General features: G+C 46.1%; 5 protein-coding genes across 11 annotated transcripts; 1 reads left to right on the forward strand and 4 right to left on the reverse strand.

The window, feature by feature from the left end:
• The first annotated feature begins 310 nt into the window (after positions 1–310).
• On the forward strand, positions 311–4,675 carry LOC104419123 (hypersensitive-induced response protein 1). 6 transcript variants are annotated; one of them, XR_005548564.1, is made up of 8 exons: positions 312–571; positions 656–790; positions 1,037–1,237; positions 1,582–1,702; positions 1,786–1,877; positions 1,974–2,070; positions 2,493–3,081; positions 3,205–4,675. XR_005548564.1 is itself a non-coding variant. In XM_039307477.1 (7 exons), exons 3-7 carry the CDS (start codon positions 1,049–1,051, stop codon positions 2,849–2,851), a joined length of 858 nt encoding a protein of 285 aa, XP_039163411.1. In that variant the 5' UTR covers positions 311–571; positions 742–790; positions 1,037–1,048; the 3' UTR covers positions 2,852–3,121. The 6 variants fall into 6 exon arrangements, 5 of the variants coding, with proteins under 5 accessions (XP_039163411.1, XP_039163409.1, XP_010028981.2 ...); XM_039307477.1 differs by lacking the exon at positions 3,205–4,675 and having other exon boundaries at positions 311–571; positions 742–790; positions 2,493–3,121; XM_039307475.1 differs by lacking the exon at positions 3,205–4,675 and having other exon boundaries at positions 2,493–3,121.
• LOC104419152 (mitochondrial outer membrane protein porin of 36 kDa) lies at positions 3,470–5,309 on the reverse strand. 2 transcript variants are annotated; one of them, XM_010030715.3, is made up of 5 exons: positions 5,166–5,309; positions 4,944–5,042; positions 4,440–4,501; positions 4,053–4,279; positions 3,470–3,961 (listed from the first exon to the last, which is right to left on the reverse strand). In XM_010030715.3, exons 1-5 carry the CDS (start codon positions 5,212–5,214, stop codon positions 3,649–3,651), a joined length of 750 nt encoding a protein of 249 aa, XP_010029017.2. In that variant the 5' UTR covers positions 5,215–5,309; the 3' UTR covers positions 3,470–3,648. The 2 variants fall into 2 exon arrangements, with proteins under 2 accessions (XP_010029017.2, XP_010029026.2); XM_010030724.3 differs by having other exon boundaries at positions 4,440–4,556.
• Positions 5,310–5,586: 277 nt separating this feature from the next.
• Positions 5,587–6,946, reverse strand: LOC104419163 (nucleolar protein 58). Its single transcript, XM_010030733.3, has one exon. It carries the CDS (start codon positions 6,304–6,306, stop codon positions 5,854–5,856), a length of 453 nt encoding a protein of 150 aa, XP_010029035.2. The 5' UTR covers positions 6,307–6,946; the 3' UTR covers positions 5,587–5,853.
• Positions 6,947–7,262: 316 nt separating this feature from the next.
• Positions 7,263–11,008, reverse strand: LOC104419173 (protein QUIRKY). The gene is given in 2 exon segments (XM_018867218.2): positions 7,263–8,729; positions 8,732–11,008. Coding segments are annotated over 2 exon segments (3,258 nt in total). The 5' UTR covers positions 10,806–11,008; the 3' UTR covers positions 7,263–7,545.
• A 3,126-nt stretch (positions 11,009–14,134) lies between these two features.
• Positions 14,135–19,836, reverse strand: LOC104419181 (isochorismate synthase, chloroplastic). The gene is given in 17 exon segments (XM_039305917.1): positions 14,135–14,534; positions 15,480–15,551; positions 15,707–15,799; positions 15,989–16,086; positions 16,530–16,614; positions 16,757–16,867; positions 17,476–17,533; positions 17,642–17,760; positions 17,844–17,912; positions 17,989–18,063; positions 18,227–18,384; positions 18,502–18,607; positions 18,695–18,795; positions 18,798–18,811; positions 19,117–19,310; positions 19,312–19,398; positions 19,636–19,836. Coding segments are annotated over 16 exon segments (1,587 nt in total). The 5' UTR covers positions 19,801–19,836; the 3' UTR covers positions 14,135–14,534; positions 15,480–15,497.
• Positions 19,837–20,683: the final 847 nt, after the last annotated feature.

Raw genomic sequence — 20,683 nt, forward strand, 5'->3', positions numbered from 1 at the left:
ATAAGCTTATTTATAGGCATCCAAAGTAATGAGATTAATCAATGATATGCACTATCAACAACGGGATCTGGGAATCCTGCGAGATGTGCAGAATCAGTAAATATAGTAAATATCTTAATATTGCTAACAATTCTTACAAAGAACAAGAAACAGCTCGCGGGAAAAGTCCGGTTGGTCTAGATCGCGATCAACCATGTCGTTTGGTTCTTCTTGTTTTCTCCCGTATCATTTCCAGGTCATCTCTGGTGAAAATCAAGATGAAACCTTGAGGACTACTCTATTCCATCCCCAGGAATAGAAAACAGGCGATTCTTGTTATCATCATTATCATCATCATTATTTATGTTTTTAATTATATTGGCACCTTTCGAAAAGTGGCAGCATCTTATTCTTGCTGATCTTGTCCTGCTCATTTTCTTTTTTCCCATTTGTGCTGTATTCCCACGACGTTGTCAGCGTTGAACCTTTATGTCGATTGAAATAAGGACCTCCATATTATCCATTTGCGTTTGTAATCTGTCTTGCAGCTGAAAACAAAGAGACAGAAACGAGCTCAGAAGAAAACCCAGTGGTACTTTGCTATAAATTCCAACTATTGAAGTCTTGTTCCATATAAAGGCTCTCTATATTCGTGTGGTCTCTCTCTGCCTAATAGCTTAAGCCTTTGGTGGCTTGCATGTAAGAGGGGATGTTGAAGTATTGTCCCACTGTCCTAAGTTCTGTTTGGGTATCTTGCTGCAGAAGTTGAATTCAATTTATGCTCACTCTTGTGTAGATCAACACAGCCAAGGTCGGTACAAGTACTCATAGGAAATCACAGAAATTTGTTCTGGAAGTTGATGAATAGATAAGAAAAAACTTCTCCATCGTATTCATGATTGCCCAAGATCATGCTGTAGAAGATACTGTTACTTTTGATAGAATTCCCTGCTTTTAAGGTTGTGGTGTCTCATATTGGGTTCTGAGAAGCATTACTTGTTTTCATTTATCATCTGCCTACAGCTTGATGATCTGAACTCTCTTATTTTTTATGCAGTGTGAAGATAACATGGGCAATCTGTTTTGCTGTGTCCAAGTTGATCAATCTACGGTAGCTATCAAGGAGAGATTTGGCAAGTTTGATGATGTACTTCAACCAGGATGCCATTGCCTTCCCTGGATTCTTGGAAGCCAGCTAGCGGGCCATCTCTCACTTCGAGTGCAGCAGTTGGATGTGCGATGCGAAACTAAGACAAAAGTATGTCTCTCTGTTCACTCTGTGTCTCTGTGAGAATTTTACATACTTCACTTGGTCGTAATCAAGAATTTTGCACATTAGATGATATCACTGTCTAGCTGAAAGTGGAATCATCTTTTTCTGTATGTGATATTTGCAAGTAATCAATAAGTACTGCTGCTAATTGATACCCATTGAAGCACTGAGTGAGGCTGACTCTACGACCACGATTATGAAAATAGCTAAGTTTCAGTAGTTCTTATGAGATTGCTATCACTTATCAGCCTAAAAGACTCCACTAGATTGTAGTATCACGGATTAGTTCCTAATAAGTTTGTTTGGCTTCGTGGACATTCTTACTGCAGGATAATGTCTTTGTCAATGTTGTTGCATCAGTGCAATATCGTGCTCTTGCAAATCAGGCAAGTGATGCCTTTTACAAACTTAGCAACACCGAGGGTCAAATTCAAGCCTATGTGTTTGACGGTATGTTCCAAATGTGACATTATTGATGCATGTATAATCACTACAATTTGTAATGTCCCTTACTTTTCCTTTCATTGATTTAGTGATAAGAGCAAGTGTTCCAAGACTCGATTTGGATGATGTGTTTAAGCAGAAAAATGAAATTGCCAAAGCAGTTGAAGACGAAGTTGAGAAGGTATTGTACAGAATGCAGAAGCGTGGTTCTTTGTAATTTTGTGAAAATGAACCACGGACTTCACTTGGTTTAACTTCTAGCCATTGATATTTGTAGGCCATGTCTACATATGGGTATGAGATTGTGCAAACACTGATTGTTGACATCGAACCAGATGGGCATGTAAAGCGAGCTATGAATGAGATTAATGCTGGTAAGAATCACAAACATTAGGAGATCTCGTACTTTTCTGCACATTTTGTAGTCCGTAAAAAATTAATGATTTCAGGAAGGGTGATTTTCTGCTTTTGCAACTATTTCTTCAAGCATTTAAATCAATATCAAGTAGATTTTAGAAGATGCACTAAATTGTTTTAAGAGGCCAAGATTCAGGAGATTTTATTGATCATTGATAATTGATCTCATTCTTCTATCCGGCAGCAAGTGCTTGTCTTTCGAGTGATGAAGCATATTTCAGCCCATAAGGAGGCTCTTCCAGTTAACAAAGAATGAAACTCTATAGAAGTTCATATTTTTGCTGAATTTGTATCCCAGCTTAATCATAAGCAACGTCCTGTTCCAACTTTTAAAATTCTTAAGTATCTGAATGTCGTCATATGATATTGCGCTTCTCAGCTGCAAGACTAAGGCTAGCAGCTAATGAGAAGGCTGAAGCAGGGAAGATTCTCCAAATCAAGAGAGCTGAAGGTGAGGCTGAGTCAAGGTATCTTGCCGGGCTTGGTATTGCCCGCCAGCGTCAGGCGATTGTGGATGGATTGAGAGAGAGCGTACTGGGCTTCTCAGAAAACGTGCCTGGGACCAGTGCCAAGGATGTCATGGACCTGGTTCTCATCACCCAGTACTTTGACACCATGAAGGAAATCGGTGCTGCGTCTAAATCCTCTGCGGTGTTCATTCCCCATGGTCCTGGTAGCATTCGCGATGTTGCCTCTCAGATTCGTGAGGGACTTCTTCACGCTTCCTCCGTCAGCTAGTTGCACAACGGAGGCCACTGAAAAGGAGGATGAAGCCCGAAAAAGGAAGGGGAGAAGCTTTCTTTGGCTTTCTATGTAAATGTTTTCACGTGCATTTGCTGATGGTGTCTTCTGAATGTCCCATTTCGTTTGACCTTTCGGAGTTGTGATTCAAGCACCGTATATGTGAATCTTGAACGTGTTCCCAAAACATAGTCTCCGTGCTTCTGCACAGAGATACTGTGTAAAGTGTAAGTTGCTTGCATGAAATTTCATCTCGGATTTGCTATATAGTCAGGGATAGTGTGTCTAAAAAGTGGTTGTCAGTTTTGCAGCTTTATTTCCTCATTTGACTGAAATTCTGGTGCATACAGATGGCAGAAATTTATCATTCAATTAGTCCAGCACGCCACCGTCATCGCCAGCATGCAAGCAGTGGCATCCAAAGTCATCTTCCAAACATAAAAAGAAAAGGGAAAAAAAGGGAGCAAAAAGAAAAAACATTTTCCTCTAGAGAGGAAGTATCATAGGGACCCAGTTAATAAATTGGCCAAAAAGTTTTCTCAGCAGTCTCGGCCTTTTGTCAGGTTTATTCATGCTTATGAGATCTAAAAAGATTCAGATTGTACTTGGCTATGGTAGTGATAGAATCTCATTTCCCAGTATATAACTCATTAATCCGGTACAAGTTCATAAAGATCTCTGAGGATTGCATGATTTGCCCCACCATATGTAGCATTAGCAGACAGGTAAATGGAAGTAATTGACTCGGGCTGAGCTGGAAGCAAACGGGTGCTGTTCTCTTTCATTTCCCTACTCTATGGCCTCAAAGCAATAGTCAGTCCTATCTTCGGTATCCAGTTTAAGGAATTTGGGTGAAAGTCCACCTCTCCGGCAATGCTCAGAGAGAGCATTTGAAAGAACTGTTGCTGAATAAGAGCACCCACTTTGCCTTTCGTGTTTACTCGAGCCTTCACTAATGTAGAAGGGAATATTGCTTGCTGCGATCCCATAGTGAAGATCGTGTCATTGATCGAAAAGCTGTGATTCAGTTCGGCAGCGACCACTGTCTGATTCAGGGGATTCACTGTGTGGTAAAATGAAGCTCTCAGAGTGTTCAGCTTGTCATTTCTGCATATTTGGCAACTTCGCTATTTAGATAACTAAAATCATATTTTAGCTAACAGAAATCGTGACTATTTTCTGAATTGGGATTGCTCACACGGTCACGGAAGCTACAACGGAAGAGAGTCTGAGGCTTAGACCAGCATCAAATCTGTTAAATGTTTTTGCCGATACGTCGTACACAAGATCGGCGCCAAGAGAAATAGGAGTGCTTCCTACCACCCCTGAAAAGCTTATAATCGGGTCATATCCTCTGAAAGCATTCGCTATTACTCCGGTGCCTGCTGTAACCGCAGCATAGTCATGTAAATATTGCAGTTCCACCTGTCACCGCATATACGACGCAAGAGTGAACCAATCGTGCAGAGATGTAGGTGCAAAACTAATGGGATGCTTCGATTCTTGCAAATGCTAGGCATTGATATCAAAAGTAGTGAGAACAGAAAAGATCAAACTTAGTGAGAAACTGATTGAAAGCTCTTACTTTGCCAGTGTAAGGAGCAATGAGTTTGAAAGCCGTTCCAAAACCGGGGACGATATCTTCAACTGTCACAATCAGGATGGAGATAGTTACTGTTATAAGTTGGTAGACAATTTCGATCTGGACCATGTTCGAAAAAAGATGTAATATATTTGTTTATTGAGATTGCTGGGAAGAAGGAAAATATTTGCAACCACAAGATGAAATATGTGGAGGAAAGCTCAGGGGATGAGTTGAACATACACATGCTTCAAGCGCTTTATGACGTGGAAAGTTCTTGTTTTTTCAACTCTTGTAAAGTTTCGATAACTTCCATTAATTTGATCACCAAGACGACATTGCAGTATCGTTTATCTGAGTCAAATAAATTGGTTTGCTATATCATTCTCAGTGTTTTTTGAAAAAAAAGAACTGCTCCCTTTCTGAGAACGGAACATGTCTAGTTACAGAACATCTCTCCCCGTGAAAACATCACTGAAAATTAGATTCGTAGGAGGAGGGAATTACTTCGACAGGAGACATCACAGCTCAAGTCACAGTTCATGTCGATAAATTGTTGATGAAAATGAACCGGAGGTTGTTGGCCATAACCCTTGTGAAGAAGATCTGAGAACATTACAAAAACGAGCACATAACGAAAAGATACATTTCTAGACATGTAAAGGATGTTCTAATAATAAGAAAAACACTGCAAAAAATTTGAAGAAGGGGAGATGATAGCATATGAACCTCTGGCCTCTTTGCCAATGTTGATGAAAAAACCCGGGCACTTGCTCATTGTAATACAGTGGGTTAATATGGTGCTATAGTTAATGTAAGTTGATTGATGGCAGGGATGCTTGGCCAGATATATGTATTGGCACCAAGAGAGATGGGGCCAACAAGGAAGTTTCCTACTTTACTTTTATGATCTGCCCTGGATTATATGAAGCTTCCCCGAACTCTTTTCCAATTTAGTTTGCTTGAACTTCTTGTGGAAATCAGGCTAATATATGGTACGTATGCGATGTTGGAATTCGCAACTTCCTTCAATAGAACTGGGACATGGAGATGTTGAGGAAAGTGGCTGATCGGTGACACAGATTTCAGCAGCACCGAAAAGCGGTATGTCACAGCGCATTGTTCCTTTACCCTGCTTCTGTTGATACAATGCTGATAAACGTGTGCCATTCTCAATTATTTTATGAAGTGGGATTACACGATAAACTGTTACAATTTAGGTGTCAGGATCAATGTCGTGACAATTATTACGTTGTGGCAATGCTACTCTAAGACATGTATGCCACATATTTAACAATACCATTCGTAGGTACATCATCTATGTTCTTATACTCCAAGATTTCTATCCATAATTATACAGGTATATTGTCCTTGATCTCAATCAAGTTCTGTACATCTTATCCATCAGTGTCTCTGTCTAGCCTTGACATGCGCGTGAGGAGGTGGTGGCTGGCGGGGCTTCCCCGCCGGAAGCCTTGGCCTTCTGCTCGGCTTCTTGAATTGACTTCAGAATCTCTTCTCGCTTCGCTGCCAGAGCCTGCATCTTGGCATCGACCTTCTCAAGCTTCTGCCTCAGTTTTTGCGGGTCATTCTTGTCTTCAGGGTTCTTTTCCTTCTTGCACTCCTTATCCTTCTTTTTCTTGTCCTTGGTTTTATCCTCCTTTTTCTCCTCTTTTGCATGTTCACCATCCTTGTGCTTGTCCTCCTTCGGCTGCTCGTCCTTCCTCTCGCTCTTGTCTTCTGCCTTTTCACCCATGTCTCTCTCCAAATATAATGTTATGCAATGTAGGGGGATCGGTGCTAACCTAGTAGAAGGACAAGACCATGAAAATTGATTAGAGTGAAATGGCCAGCCAACAGAGACATGCATCAGATGAAGGTTCAGCCAGGTTTTTCCTCATTTCAATTGAATCTGTCGCAGGTCCCCAGCTTCGGTTACTTTGCCGGGTTGATGCATCGAATGCTCAAAATCAAAATGAAATTCAGATATGCTCCACAGAGAACAAGGTATATCCTCCAAATGATGCTGCTATCATTACAGTTGATATGAAAAAAGTAAGAAAGCAAGATTCTTTACCCAGGGAGAGAGAAAGAAAAATGAACAGACCTCAAAGTTTGGATGGCTTTGGATCTTCTTTTGAGATTGTTCAAATTTCTCTTTGAACTATGAATTATTTATAGACATCGCAAGGAGCTAACTTTCGTTTTTCCAAGCCCAAAAAACGATGGAGCAAAACGAGGGGCCGTGAACTAGAGGCCAGGGATGAAGCTTGCCTTCTCGAGAAACATGATACTCCACTAGTACAAGGGGACAAAAAAGACTAGGACTACCTCTAATTTAGAAAGAGTTTCGCGTCATTTTTGGCACAGGACATCATCCTCATGGGATGCCGCAAATCCTGTTTGCCTTTCGAGGCCAGAAAAGATGCCATGAGGACATTGCATGCTGCAATATATGTAATAAAAAGTATGCCGAGAATCGACAACCGGAACCGGTCCCCTCAATCCAGGGTTCGCCTTAATCCACGAGAGGTGGGCGCGCCGCGCGCGGGAGCGAGAATACACACGAAACAAAACGCTATGTTCAAGCCATAGTGGGAGAGGAAATGAGCTTTGCATTGCAGGGCTCAATGCTTTCCAATGAACAAAGTGAAATGGGAAAACGGTTCGAGCAATGTCAGAAACCATATCAATATGAATGGGGGTTACAACTTTTCATGACAGCAAAACCGCACTGGGCCTAATTTCCAAAATGGTCCGGTCCGTCCCTTCATTCTTAAAAAACAAAAATTTATAAATAAATAAAAAAAGAAACACCCAATTCAATTTTTTTCTCCCTAGTTTCACCAGCCTCTCTCTCTCTCTCACCCCTGCTTTCTCTTATTCCAAAGCTTTTGAATAGGGTCAGTCAATCAATTCAGTACAGAACCCACAAAAACAAAAGAACATCATTCAACGTTATTCTAGGACAACTTTTTCCAACACGAAAACAGTGCCCCTTTGTCCCTTTCCCTTCCCATAAATCTTGGCTGGCTCCCCTCTCAAAAAAAATATATATTTCAAAAACTAATTCTACCGAGTGTTTCTCTTTTCAAGGCTCTAATAATCTCTACATTAGCCGATCGGAGAGGCTCGGAAGTCGCCGGAAAAAGTTGAGGCTCGCCGGTGGCATCGGGTCCCGGAACATCGGGTGGCGGAGGTAGTAGAATCCCAGGGCTACCGCCACCATCTTCGGCGGCACCGTGTACAGGATCAGCGTGATGGCGAGGCACACTCCGATGAACAGCTTCGTCGCCCTCGGGTCCCTCCAGCTCACCAGGGCCTGGACCCTCTCGCCTTGGGTCGCGAAGTCGCCCAGGACCGTCTGGACCCGGGCCGCCAGCAGTCGGAGGCGGTCGTATCTTTGACGGATGAGGTCGGGGGGTTTAGAGCTCGGAATCGTGTCGAATTCCTCATCCAATTCGTCCGGGTCGACCGACTCGGCCTGCGAGAGCCTGGTGTCCATCCCGGCGGGGATCTTCGGCCTGAATCTGTAGTACCAGATGCCGATCAGGAACACGTATAAGAACCCGGTAGGCACGATCAAATCCGGGTACCACACGAGCACCAGATACAGGATGTGGACTAGGACCGTCGTGACCGGGTTCCGCCACCTCCGGATGTCGTCCAACCATTTCGCCAGCCCGATCGCCCACGCCAGCACGGCCACGATCCTGAACCAGTTCGCCTTGCTCTTCCTCATGCTCCACGTGTGCGAATCGGCATCCAACATGCACCTGACCACTTCCGGGCCGAGCGGAGGCTCTGACCTCGCGAGCCATGCGGCTACCATCTTGGTGGCGGCCCCTCGCAGCGCCTCCTGCTGGGTCACCCCGAGTGGGCGGAGATAGTGCATCCGCGGCAACAGGGGCTGACCATAGACTATGCAAGTATCCGGCAACAGCGACGGGCAGGCGAACCGGACCGCCAATTCGATCTCGCCCATCTTCTTCAACCCAGTTCTCCTCAGCACCAGCAGCGGATACGAATTGGTGTACACCTTGTTGCTCTCCAATGTGGATACCCGAATCCGGATCTTCCCCATGCAGCAATCCGGCCTCTCATCGGTCGACGGGTCGGCAAACATCCGCCAATTATCAAAAACCCCGGCGGTGAGCACGGTGCACGGGTCATAGACCTGCCAAGTATACTGCTCGTTCCACCGCGGGTCGAAGCTGTCTGTGATGGTGCGGGTCCGAACCCACTTCTTGCCGTACTTGGCCACGCAGTAGGCGTCCGTGGACCCTTTGCCGGGGCTTTCGACTTCATGGGCAAGAGCCCGCGTGCGCCTAGGATCCCGAGCTCCAGGATCCCGATCGGCGGCTTCCACAGCTGCTTCGCTGTGGGCCGGAAGTCGCTGCACACATGCGCGGCCTCGTCGAGAACGTGATAACCGCCTTCCAAGCACAGCCTCAGGTACAATCTGCCTAAGTAAGGCCCCAGACCAGCTCCGCATCCGCCACCGGCGCCGCCCTCGAGCGGGAACCACTTGGCGGCGACATGCCGCTCGTCTATCCGCTGCTCAATCGAGGCCACCGGAATCAGGATGTGCCCGAGGAGCAGCGTCTCCTTGTTCGACCGGTCCTCCACCAGCAAGATGAGCGAGTCCTCCAGGGGCTCGCAGGCGACGAGGACGAGGTCCTCGTTCCAGTGGAACGACGGCACGTTGTTGCTCATGGACCCCCGCCGCGTCCGCACCGACTGGAACCCGAGCTGCGCCTTGACCCTGACCTCCGGCGCCGTCAGCGGCGGCAGGTTCGAGGCGATGTGGAGGTCCTGAGCTTCGATCACCGTCACCCGCAGGTACCACAGCTTCGGCGACTGGTAAACCTTGGAGCGCGTGTGGGCCACGTGCGGCGCGTCGGAGCTCCACGCCTCCGGGAACGCGTCGTCGGCCTGGGTGCCGATCCAGACGGAGAGCTGGATGTCGCCGGAGACGCGGCTCCGCTCCGCCGCGTCGCCGCCCTCGAGGCGGTACCACTGCGGCGCCAGCGGGCTGTCGGGCGGATCGCGGACCGGCACGTCGGAGAGGTCGAAGCAGACGCCGCCGAGGAAGCTCTCCAATGGGGAGTCCCAGACGGAGATCTCGAGGGTCGAGCTGGTCGACTCGGGCTTGTTGTGGCCGAGGGCGAAGACCTGGTGCCACTCCGGCGAGTCAGTCGGCTCGCCGGGGCGGTGGACCGCCGGCTTCGAGCGGACGCGGTGGGTGGCGGTGCCGACCTTGACGTAGGGGCTGTCGTTGTGGGCGAGGCCGCGCGCCTTGACGATCCGGATGAACAGGTACTGCATCGGCTCGACGAGATCGTAGGGGTGGATCCGCTCCGTCTCCGACGCGAACCTCTGGTGGCGCGACGATATCACCCGCGGCGAGAAATCGCCGCTCGCCGGCCGCCGCACGACCCGGACCCTCTCCCCGACCCGCGCGCCCTGCATCCGCCGCACCTCCGGCGGGGGGTACTGCATCGTCGCCTCCGCCGCCGCCGCCGCAGCCGCCGCCTGGGCGGGGTGAGCGGCCCCCGGGAGGTGCTGGTACGTCGTCACCTGCGGCTGCTGCTGCATCGCCTCGGGCGGGGGCGGCCCGGGGCGGAAGTGCACCGTGTGGGACGGCGGCGGCGACTCCTCGATGACGACCACGGGCGGGGAGGGCGACCGGTCGGGGCGCCGGAGCGGCACCGGCGGCGGGCAGCATTCCCCCGGCGGCATTTCAAAGACCCTGCCCTCCTCCACCACCATCACCGGCGGGGGCTTCATCCCCACCGCCACCCCCGGCCCCTCGTGGAGCTCCGCGGTCGTCGGAGGGTGATGATGCTGCGCCGCCTCCTCCGGCGGCGGCGTCTGGGGCGGTGGGGGCGGCTGCTCCTCCACGAGCTCGTCGTAGTAGCAGATCCTCAGCCCAATCTCGCCGCGAATCCAGCTGAAGACGCTCTTCTTCTCCAGCTGGTGGTACACCAGGCCCTCCTCCCCGTGCTTCTGGAACTGGGACCCGTACAGCTTGACCCGGCCGAGGAAATGGTTCTTCCGGCCGCCGCCGCCGGCGGCGTACCTCTTGTCGTTGAAGACCTCGACGTCGAGCTCCTCGTAGGCCATGTTCTCCGGGTCGGAGACGACGAACTCGAGGGCCTCGTTCCATGCCGGGTTGAGGTTGCGGTACTGGGTGGAGGTGCGCCTCTTCTGGTTGTCGAACTCCACGATGACGTACGGGCTGGAGCTGCCCTGCCCGTCCTTGGGCAGCAGGTCCCGCGCGTCGATCACCTCCACGAGGAGCTTCCGCACGGCCCTCGGCTGGTGCTGCTGCGGCGGCGGCGGCGACGTGGCGGTGGCCATCGTCATGGTGTCATCGTCGTCCGGTGCAGATAGGAAGGAAGGGAGGGAGGGAGGAGGAGGAGGAGGAGGAGATGGTGGCGTTGATGGCGGAGGGGAGAAGCGGTGGGGGTTTGTAGATTCTTGCTTTATGGGGAAAAGCCTTTTGGAAATCTTTCTCTCCTTATGACTAAATTTTTCTTCTTGGATTTTGATTTATTTTTATGGGTTATTATTATTTTATTTTGTTTATTTTATTATTTTTAGGGGGGAAAGGAATGTTTTGTGGGGTGGAGGAAGGGGAGTGGAGTGAGCTCGAGAGATTCCAAACTGAAGGAGAAGTCTGTTTGTTCGGCTGCCCCTCTCTCTCTCTCCCTCTCTCTCCTTTTTTTTATTCTCCTCATTTTCTCTTTATTTATTTATTTATTTATTTATTATGCTTATTATAAATAAATTATTTATAAAATATTAGTTTGATGAGGGAGTTGAGGTGAAATGGTTTTAGGGTTTTATTATATTCGATACCTTTCCTCCCTGTGGTTTCGGATGGTGTCTGGATTGGGTGTCTGACAACCCGACACTGCAGGATCTGTCTTTGAGCTTTGCCCCCACCACCGTAACTGAGACCTTCGCTAATCTAATTTGTCAAATTCGGATGATTGTCCTGGACCGGAGATCATTTAATATGTTGTTAAAACGTGCGATAAAAAAGTTTTCCCCAAAATAAAATGAGATAGCATTAGCACTCCATAAGTGTTAAAATGAGATAGCATTAGCATTCGATACTGTATCAGAATATCTAGCCGGAAAGATTCGATTTAGTGGATATAGAGGGTGCGTATTGGTGAAGCACATATGAATCTATAAAGAGGCAATGTAGGGATACTTTGACACGAAATGATAATTAGTGCTTGTTAATTTATTGTGAATTATCACTATGAGATGAAGGATTGTGCAATGCGCACAAGACAAGGGGCATATTTAGGTCCAACATGCCACTACAAAGAGATGTCTTATGATTTTCCGAGCATAAGATAGGTCATTTCATTTTGTGCATGTGAATCAAACCCTAAAAAGAGAAGGCTCGTAGGATCTAAACCAATGCATGCGTAGACACAAGCACTTTCATTATTATTATTTTTAGATATACCGACACGAACACATAGAATCTTATAAACTCATTTAATATGTTGTTAGAATGTGCAACTAAAAAGTTCTGCCTAGAATAAAATGAGATAGCATTAGCACTCCATACCACGTTAGAATGTCTAGCACGAAAGATTCAATTTAGTGAATAGAGGGGGCGCGTATTTATGAAGTGCATACGAATCTATGAAGAGGCAAAATAAGGATACTTTGGCGCAAAGTGACAATTAGTGGTTGTTAATTCATCATGAATAGTCACTATAAGATTAAAGATTGCACACGGGGAAATATTTAGGTCCAACCTACCACCATGAAGAGATGTCCTGTGATTTTCCGAGCATAAAATGAGTCATTTCATTTTGTACATGTGAATCAAACCCTAACAAAAGAAAATTCACGGAATCCAAACGAATGCACGTGTGGACATGAACACACATTATTGTTAAATGTATCGACACGAGCACATAGAATCCGATAAACTTATTGATGCGATATACACGGGAAATGAATTATAAATTTATCAGTCAAATTTCTTTAGGTACACATACGTAGGCATTAAATAACATTATCAGGGGAATACGCGCACGGGAGATGCGACATTACCTAGTCAAAAGCACAGTGACATTACGCAAAATGAGCACAGAACGAGATGCTCTGGCTCGGTGAGTCCTGGCAATGAGCCAAGCGAGGCACATGATTCCACAGCAACTTCAGCTTCCCTCCCCTCATTCCCTCCCTCCCTTTTTGTCAAAAGCTCCTTACCTCTTTTCGAATTAAAGCTGCTCTCTTTCTCTCTCTCTCTCACTTCAAAAGCATCCCCCTTTTGTTTTTCTCGGGCCCTCACGTTTTTTCGCCGCACGCACACCTCATGTACGACGAGGGCTTTTCCGACCCCGCGACTTAGCCGTTCGGTCCCTTATATCAACCGTGGGATCGGAACCCGTCGCCCCATGCGCCCTCCTCAGATCTCCGATCCGAACCGTAAATGCAACGACGACTCGATGACACCGATATGGCGCTAGGAATTTCCCACCCGCCCGAACCGGGTTCGGATGATCCTCGAAATCCTAAAAAGGGTCTGCAACTTTTCACCAGCACAATACACGGCATTTTCACCACCGTTAAACTTGCACTGGAGCGCTTTTTCATTGGTCCACGTCTACTTCGATGCATAGAATATTCGGATGAAAGGATTGGCATCCCAAGAGAATCGAAGCAGAAGAGGAAATGGGATTTGCAAAAAGTTATGTCCTTCGTTTCTAGAGATTAGAGGGAAGAAATACAAGCTTTACTGTTCCTATCCTCGCTTATCGATCGTCGATTGACTAACATCTCTTTATCTCTCTCTCTCTATATCGCATCGCAAAAGGGACCATAGTGATCTCGAAATCTAAAGCTTTTGGGGGGCACAGATCCCAAAGGAAGCTTCTCCTTCCCGCTTCGGCGACGAATCCGGGTCGGACAAGTCTCTTCCCTTTCAGGGTGCCTTTTATGGAATCGGATCCTTTTCACATCAAAGTGGATTTTGGAACATATGCTCTCTTTTTTGGACCTTATGCTTTAGCCACCTTCGGATGACGACTCTTGCGAAAGCCCGGTTTGAGAATATTGGCCGCCAATGGCATGCTTCGGAAGGCCTAAAGGAAATGGATAGCCTTCTTCTTTGCACTTGCCCTACTAATCCTTCAGTCCACCTATCAAAAAAGCATTCTGCTCGCTCGCTCACCTTTAACCATGTTTCACACATGATGTCGTGATTACGCAAACCGGCATCTTCAAGTTCAATGCGGCTGAATGAGAAAAAGGAAACCAACTAGGAAGGGGATTGAGAAAGAATAGTCTTTCCGAGTAAAAGAAAGCGCACATCTATTCAAGTACCACGGCGCTTGAGGATGCTTGGTTCACAAGCCCCCATCCATGCTTGACATGACGATATTACAGAAAATCAGATTCAAATTGTTTTCTCAGATCCACATTGAATGGACAAATGGAGTATCCAGGTCATCTGACTTTGGAGGTCGCAATAGCTACTCCTACGATGCAACCTGACAATTAAATGAAGCTTCCAAATACATTGGCCATGGAATGGTCCGGACATGCCAAGGTGTTGAGGCGTTACTATTCTTGCAGTCGATAATTGATTAAACTCATTGCCTCCTGCATCGCATAGTTGGTATAGAGGCTGACTTTCCATGTACGAGGGTAACAGATCATTGCCCTCCAAATCCGGATTGCAAGGCTGTAATACTATTCCTTCAATCATCTCCTAGAAATCAACTAAGAATGAAAAAATGAATAAGCATACATAAAGACAATGTCAGACACTGCATGCCTGTACATTTATGTGATTTCAGTTTTCTGCACAAAAGAAATGCTTGACACTAAATGAATAAATTTGGAATGCCGATTACGTCTCTTATTTGGGTGACCAAGAGGAACTATACACCAGAAAGTGTGTGTGGTTGTATGGAGATCCAAGTAAGACCTAACATCAAATGGAACTTTCTTTGCTGAATCTGGAAGTCCAACTGGAAATGTGATTGAAAAGGATGCAATTTGAGCAGAGCCAGTGACATTAGTAACCAGACTCATGCACTTTGCAGGCGCCTTCATCTGCATAAACACTGAAACACATAAAGCAATATACTTATGAGTGCACAGAAACAACATCGACAAAGAAAGCAAGCGCCCCTCCCTATATAGAGGTTGGAGACACAGGTTCAGGAGCACAATAGATTGGTGTCGCTACTTCTGCTCTATGAGAGGAAGAAATTGTTGGACGAATGCAGATACCACGGTCAGTCATCTTCTGGTGATATTAATAAAGTTATTTCAGAAGGTATATTTTGTTTAAAATTGCCTCTGGAGAAAAATTCTTAATAAAGACTGAAGACTATACCAATGGTGATGCCGATAGTAGACAGTAAGTGGCAACAAGATGTCCTACAGTGGAGAGTAAAGATACCCAACAAAGACCCATGCTGGGAGGATCCTTTTTTGAAAGAGCTAGATACAAGATCGATCACTTGAAGAGGCAACAAGATGGGCAGAAGTAGAAAAGCAAAAACTAGAGAGCATGGACAACTTAGTAACAATAACCTCTTTATCCAAAATCTAGTGATCTTCAGTTCATCAGTTGTCACAGAGAACATGAAACAAACCCTATTCAGCATTCACTAAAAAATGTTCAGGAAACAGACTGGAATACATGTGATGAAGTATCCGACATAGCAAGAACATCTATCCCCACATATTCAAACAGACACGTCGATCATTCACAAGAGAAGGTACTTTTGTCCAATTTGCTGGGTCTATGATAAACTGACATTTTGAGCCAATGACAGTCATTGCCCCATCTCAGTTTGCCTGGGAGCATTTCAAGACCTCAAAACGCCTAGTTAGAAGGTTGCTAATGGTGGTTCTGAAAACACATTGGACTGTAACGTTTTCGTATTATGAATCATGAATACTGCCAACTTCATTGCAATTTCATAGCTATAGTTGCAAAATATGACTCAAGAAGGAAGTAAAAGAAATGGAGAGCTTACAGTCACCGACCTTTAAGTATGCTTATCCTTAAGTCATCAACTCTTGTCGTGAAGGCACTTCAAGTTTGAGCAATTTCATGAACTGCATAAACAAATATGAAATTCCTAATATTCTTGGTACATTAAGTTAGTGATGCTAGGAAATCACCTCTCAGAAAATTCTTATTCTTCTACAATGTCAAGTTTTAAAGGTCATCAGTGAAGTTAAACAGACAGCAGAGCATACACATCACATACCTGAGATATCTTGATTTCCAGTTCATCCCATTCGGAAGATGGATCACTTCCTTCCACTATCCCGGTCCCAGCATAAATTAAAGCACCAAGACCCTAAAACCCAGCATAAGCATTCAAAATTTTAGGTTAATTCCTTAGAACTAGTTTATGGGACAACAATGCACTTATATCTTCGCTAGATAAACCAAAGCAAAGAAGCATTTGGATCCAGGGTACCAGAAGAATAGTTTCATTTAAAGGACATGCATCTAATTAATTAAAATAAAAATCTGGAGGGATCACCTTTCCAACCAAAGCTGACCTAATACCAACAGCAAACTCACTCTCTCCTCCTCCAAACCAGCCCACAGGTCCAGCATACATTCCTCGGTCAAATACCTCTGCAAAGAAAAGCATTCAGGGAGAATGAAACATTAATATATATGCACCAATTAACAATTGGTAGTTTGGAAAGCAAGCAAGCAAGGAGGTTCTCCTACGGTGGTTCAGAAACAGAAGTTAGCGAGGCAATATTCTCATTAAGGCTGTCAGACACCAGACCACTAGAGCATTCTCTTAGTTGTTAATAGTGTTAAAGAATGAGCAAGCATTCTGAGAGAAGTATCAGATTGTAGTGTAGCACAATTTGTGAAACTAATTCAATCTTTCTATGGGAAATCCCATGTTTCAATTTATGCAAAGTAAGAAGTCATGACTTCCAACAATCCCAGCAAAACAACGGATTTTATGCCATATTCACACCTTTGAAGATTGAAAGCTGCCACACAAATTAGAGGAATGAAAACAAATGGATATGCAACAGTTGGGTTTCAAATGAAGTTACCAGTTTCAGCAATTAAAAGCCTTGCTTCTTCTGTTGGAAATCCACAAACTGCTGGACTCGGGTGGAGAGAAGACAGAAGGTCATACTGGCAAAACAATAGTCAGCTAAATTTTGTAATAACCACAAAAAAAAATTGAACTCCATCAGAACACTCATCACCATAAGATGATAACAAACATCTAAAGATCAATCAGGACGATGATAATGGAAGCCGGCCAGACTCTTACCTCATCATCTTCACTTCTCAATGTACCAGCCAGAACAGCATGTAGATGCTGAACTCTAGAAAGTTTGCGAATTGCTTTTCTTGGTTCTACGACTACTCCACTACATACAGCCTACAAAAACAGCAATAGAAGTGAATTTACTGTTTCTATAGATAAACAAATATGTTCCATATTTGTCCTCAGAGAATGTTTATCACTACAGTAGCAAAATCACAGTACAAGCTACTTCCTCTGAGATCATAATTATGAAGACAAGGAGAAAAACTAGCTTGTGCACTCTCTGAACAAGGATCCTTTTATCAGTGTGTCAATCGTCAAAGCTCTGTTTTACCGGTTACATGGTCATGCTAGTATGGAGAAAGGATCTAAGGAAACTGATCTCCCTTCCTTTCAAGGAAAACTTATAGATATTGAGCAAAAGGAAACATGAGTGTTCTTTTGCTCCTCCCCTCACAGCATGCTCACTTCCAGCATGAGCCCTCAGCAAACATAAAAATCTTTTCAAATGTCTCCTCTCTTCAGAAACAGCATGCCAACTTCATGCATCCACCACCTTCATTAATGTTGGCAATGATGGCTTGGGGTCATCCATGCAAGATACTTTAAGGCCCATTAGCATGTAAAGCTACTTTCGAACTATGAGTACGAGTAACTAGTTATTGAGAAAAACTCACATCATATGCAAGGAACAGTTCAAAAGGTGAATACAAAAGACTTGCCTCTAATTTTCTTCTTATGCTCTCCCGCACTATAGTAAATTCCAGATGGTCCTTTGGACTGAAAAATATGAATAAGAGGAAAATTAGAAGAGAAATTAGAGAGAATGCACATCTGAAAAGTAGCAAACAGTGCCAAAAGGTCTATTTCTGTAGCGAAAATATAGACCTTGAAAGCAAGTCAAGTTCTATTTGGAGATCCGAAGCCACTGATTCACCTCTAGCACGTGTTCCAGCCAAAGCCTCACTGCTGATACTAAGCCAGGTTCTATGAAATAGTTGCTCTGGCTATTCACAAAGTTTATTCAAGTCAAAAATAGAACACCCATTAATCCAGAGAGAAATTAAAATATGAAGATAATCATAATTACCGTGTTTCCAATGAATGCTGGAGCATTAGGCGGCTGAAGACAAAACTGATAAGCATTTTCCCCTTCAATCTGAAAAATTGGTTTTCACATTAGCGTCCTAACTAATGATTAAGCCATGATATAAGTCCAACATGCAAACTAATACCTGTAAACAAGCAAGCCATGTGATAGGATCAATGTCTGTAGCAGTAAGGAATCTGCTGCTTCGTGCTAGCACAACCTAAATTCAGAGAGATACAATGAAAAACCAATAAGAATCTGGTGAAAGGAGAATAAGACGCGTCATCAGAACAAAGATGACAGTCTGATGGTATGAGTAGAAAAAGTGACAGACTCTTGATAACCACTGACGACAGCAATGATACGCATGTACCATTCATTACCTTAATGAGGGCAGAGTCATCACCATTAATCATCTGCAAAGCTCTGTTCACTGCAAGATCCCAGTAGTTCTTGCTGGGAATGTGATTACTACTTAAGATGAATGCTTTAGGCACTTCCTTTCTTAACTTCATCACAAGTGACGATATCTACAAAATTCAAAACCAATGAAGTCATCAGATGCACAGTCCTTGCATCTACAGAGCGTAACTTAATCAGACATGTTGAGGGAACAAGTAATCAGTTGTCCAGGAAATGAAGATAGACCTGGTTTATAGTAGCTTCAATGAATTTATGGCCTTTTCCCAAGTCCAAGAAAGAGCATCGTCCCATGCAATAGTAGCTGCAAGCATAGAGCTCTCTTCGAGCTCATCAAACTCAACCTGCCATTAACTAGAAGGGTCTACAATTAGTACTCCAAAATCAATGGCTACTAACTTGTCCTTCAAAAGAACGGCACTAGTTTTTACCTGAGGAACAATAAAATAGAATGAACCAAAAGCCTCCCACTCAGGCGACACGTTCGATCTCGCATCGAAGCGAATCGCTCCATAAGCACGGATCAAGGGCAGCTTGTAGAGAGGAACCTATAAAATTCAAACGGAAACTAACTCTCGATTATGTTCAATCGCAAATAGCTCCCACAAACCCTAGTGAAAACATTTCGACTCCTTTACTAATTTCCCAATCACTCCTTTGCTGAAGCTTCACCTAGCTGAGCTCAGTTCATAAAGAAAAGGGCAAAAATCGAAGAGCCCGGCCTAGCTGCTCATTCGAGTCCATTCGAATTGCGATATACACAGCACGGATTGACTCTGTTCACGCGGTCTAGACTGCATCCATCTATATCGAACAACCAGGAGACAAAAACGAGAGCCGCGACCGGCGTTACCTTTTGATGGACAGCCAATCCTCGTAGGAGAAGGGGCGGACGCGGCGGAAGAACACCGCGGATCCGACGCCGGCGACGCTGACCAGCCTGTGCTCCGCCCGGCGGCGGAGGCGCCCGCTGCCGTTGCCGCTGCCGTTGCCGTTGCCGCCGGCGACGGGCGGCGGCTCGAGGGAGCAGTCGGAGCCGCCGCCGCCGGCTCCGGCCGGAGAAGAAGCAGCGGGGGAGGAGCTGCCGCTGGGAGTGGAGCCAGTCGATCGCCTCGATCTTCTCGTGGATCGGCACCTGCCGGCGGGAGAGAGAGAGAAGAACAATGAAAAATCGCGCGGGAAAAGAAGCGGAGATTATTTATTTTATTTTTTCTCCTCGTTGTGCTCAATCGGAGCAACCAATCCCGGCCGAACACGTGGCCAAGCACCATTGGCCATGATTCTATCGAAAATGTTATCCGTTGACGACCGCGACAACGACGCCGCTTTTGGCCAGTTACGGCGGACGACACAACAGCTCTTTTTGACTTGCCTGGAGGCGGATAATGCCGGAGCCGGCGCCCGGCGGGCTCGCCTTGAGGGCGGCGACGGCGGAGCCAAGGCGGTCGGCGGCGAGGCCCGGGGTGGCCACGGCGGGGAAGCTGCGGGTCTCGGCGGTGCCGATGGGGGCCGCGGGGTCCCCCTCGCAGCCGTTCATGGACAACGAGCGTGGACTCCGGTACCTCTGCAATTCGCAAGACACAACCGGACATCAAACTTGGTCGCAAAGACAGGAATGGAGGAGGAGGAGAAGTGGGGAAGCGACGAGCATTGTGTTAAGTTCCATACGCGCGCGCGGAAGTGGAAGGAGAGCCTGGAGGCCATGGATGATGGACCGGAAGCGGATGAGGACGACGGCTCCGGCGAGTCCACGAGGCCGGCGAGGAAGCGCCCCCCTCCTCCACCTCCTTCTCCGGCAGCGGCAATCGCCATGAAAGTGGGGGAGAGAGAAAGAGAGGGTTGTCTTCCTTGTTTGTGCTATGCTACTGGCTTGTGGAGATGCTATAAATATTCAAAATGTTCATGCGCCACAAAGAGGAAATGCCTCTCTCTCTGATAAACAATGGTTTTTGCTTCTTTTTACGGCCTGTTTGTTTCCAAAGAGTGATGTGTTCACAGGGCGCCGCCCGTGGACAAGCGCGATGAAGTTAGCATCTTCTTCTTTTTTCCCTTGTATTTCGTCCTCCTTGTTTCGGCCATGCTTGGCGGGAATATTGCTCCTTGCTCTGTAGGATCTCGGCACAATTTTACATCGAATACATGACACGGGCGACGGAATTTCATGTGAAATTTCCACCTTTCTTGAGGTAGGCATTGGAAATTAGTTAAAGTTGTTCAAACCTGCCTTGCAGCTCGGCGGCTAGAAGGACAATGTCATCTGGAGTACACGTCAGTTCACGGCCTCTTGTCCATATAGGGCAGACTTTGGTCTCCTTCGAGCTGTAAAAATTGGACCTCGATCAAAATTTTAACATTTTGCCCCTCTTCGAAGATGAGTACCCGACCTGACGATGCCCAGAGGCGATTTCTTATCCACACAA

This window comes from Eucalyptus grandis, chromosome 2 (genome assembly GCF_016545825.1).
Source record: "Eucalyptus grandis isolate ANBG69807.140 chromosome 2, ASM1654582v1, whole genome shotgun sequence".
Lineage (NCBI taxonomy): Eukaryota > Viridiplantae > Streptophyta > Magnoliopsida > Myrtales > Myrtaceae > Eucalyptus > Eucalyptus grandis.

Excerpts from the sequence above, each read along its gene's own strand:
- LOC104419123 (XM_039307477.1), top strand. The coding sequence starts at position 1,049 with ATGGGCAATCTGTTTTGCTGTGTCCAAGTTGATCAATCTACGGTAGCT. Across the intron at positions 1,703-1,785 it reads TCAAGCCTATGTGTTTGACG|TGATAAGAGCAAGTGTTCCA; the intron begins GTATGTTCCAAA and ends TCATTGATTTAG. Across the intron at positions 2,071-2,492 it reads TATGAATGAGATTAATGCTG|CTGCAAGACTAAGGCTAGCA; the intron begins GTAAGAATCACA and ends TGCGCTTCTCAG.
- LOC104419163 (XM_010030733.3), bottom strand. The coding sequence starts at position 6,306 with ATGCATGTCTCTGTTGGCTGGCCATTTCACTCTAATCAATTTTCATGG.
- LOC104419152 (XM_010030715.3), bottom strand. The coding sequence starts at position 5,214 with ATGAGCAAGTGCCCGGGTTTTTTCATCAACATTGGCAAAGAGGCCAGA. Across the intron at positions 5,043-5,165 it reads CATTGGCAAAGAGGCCAGAG|ATCTTCTTCACAAGGGTTAT; the intron begins GTTCATATGCTA and ends TAATGTTCTCAG. Across the intron at positions 4,502-4,943 it reads CTGTGATGTCTCCTGTCGAA|TTGAAGATATCGTCCCCGGT; the intron begins GTAATTCCCTCC and ends TGATTGTGACAG.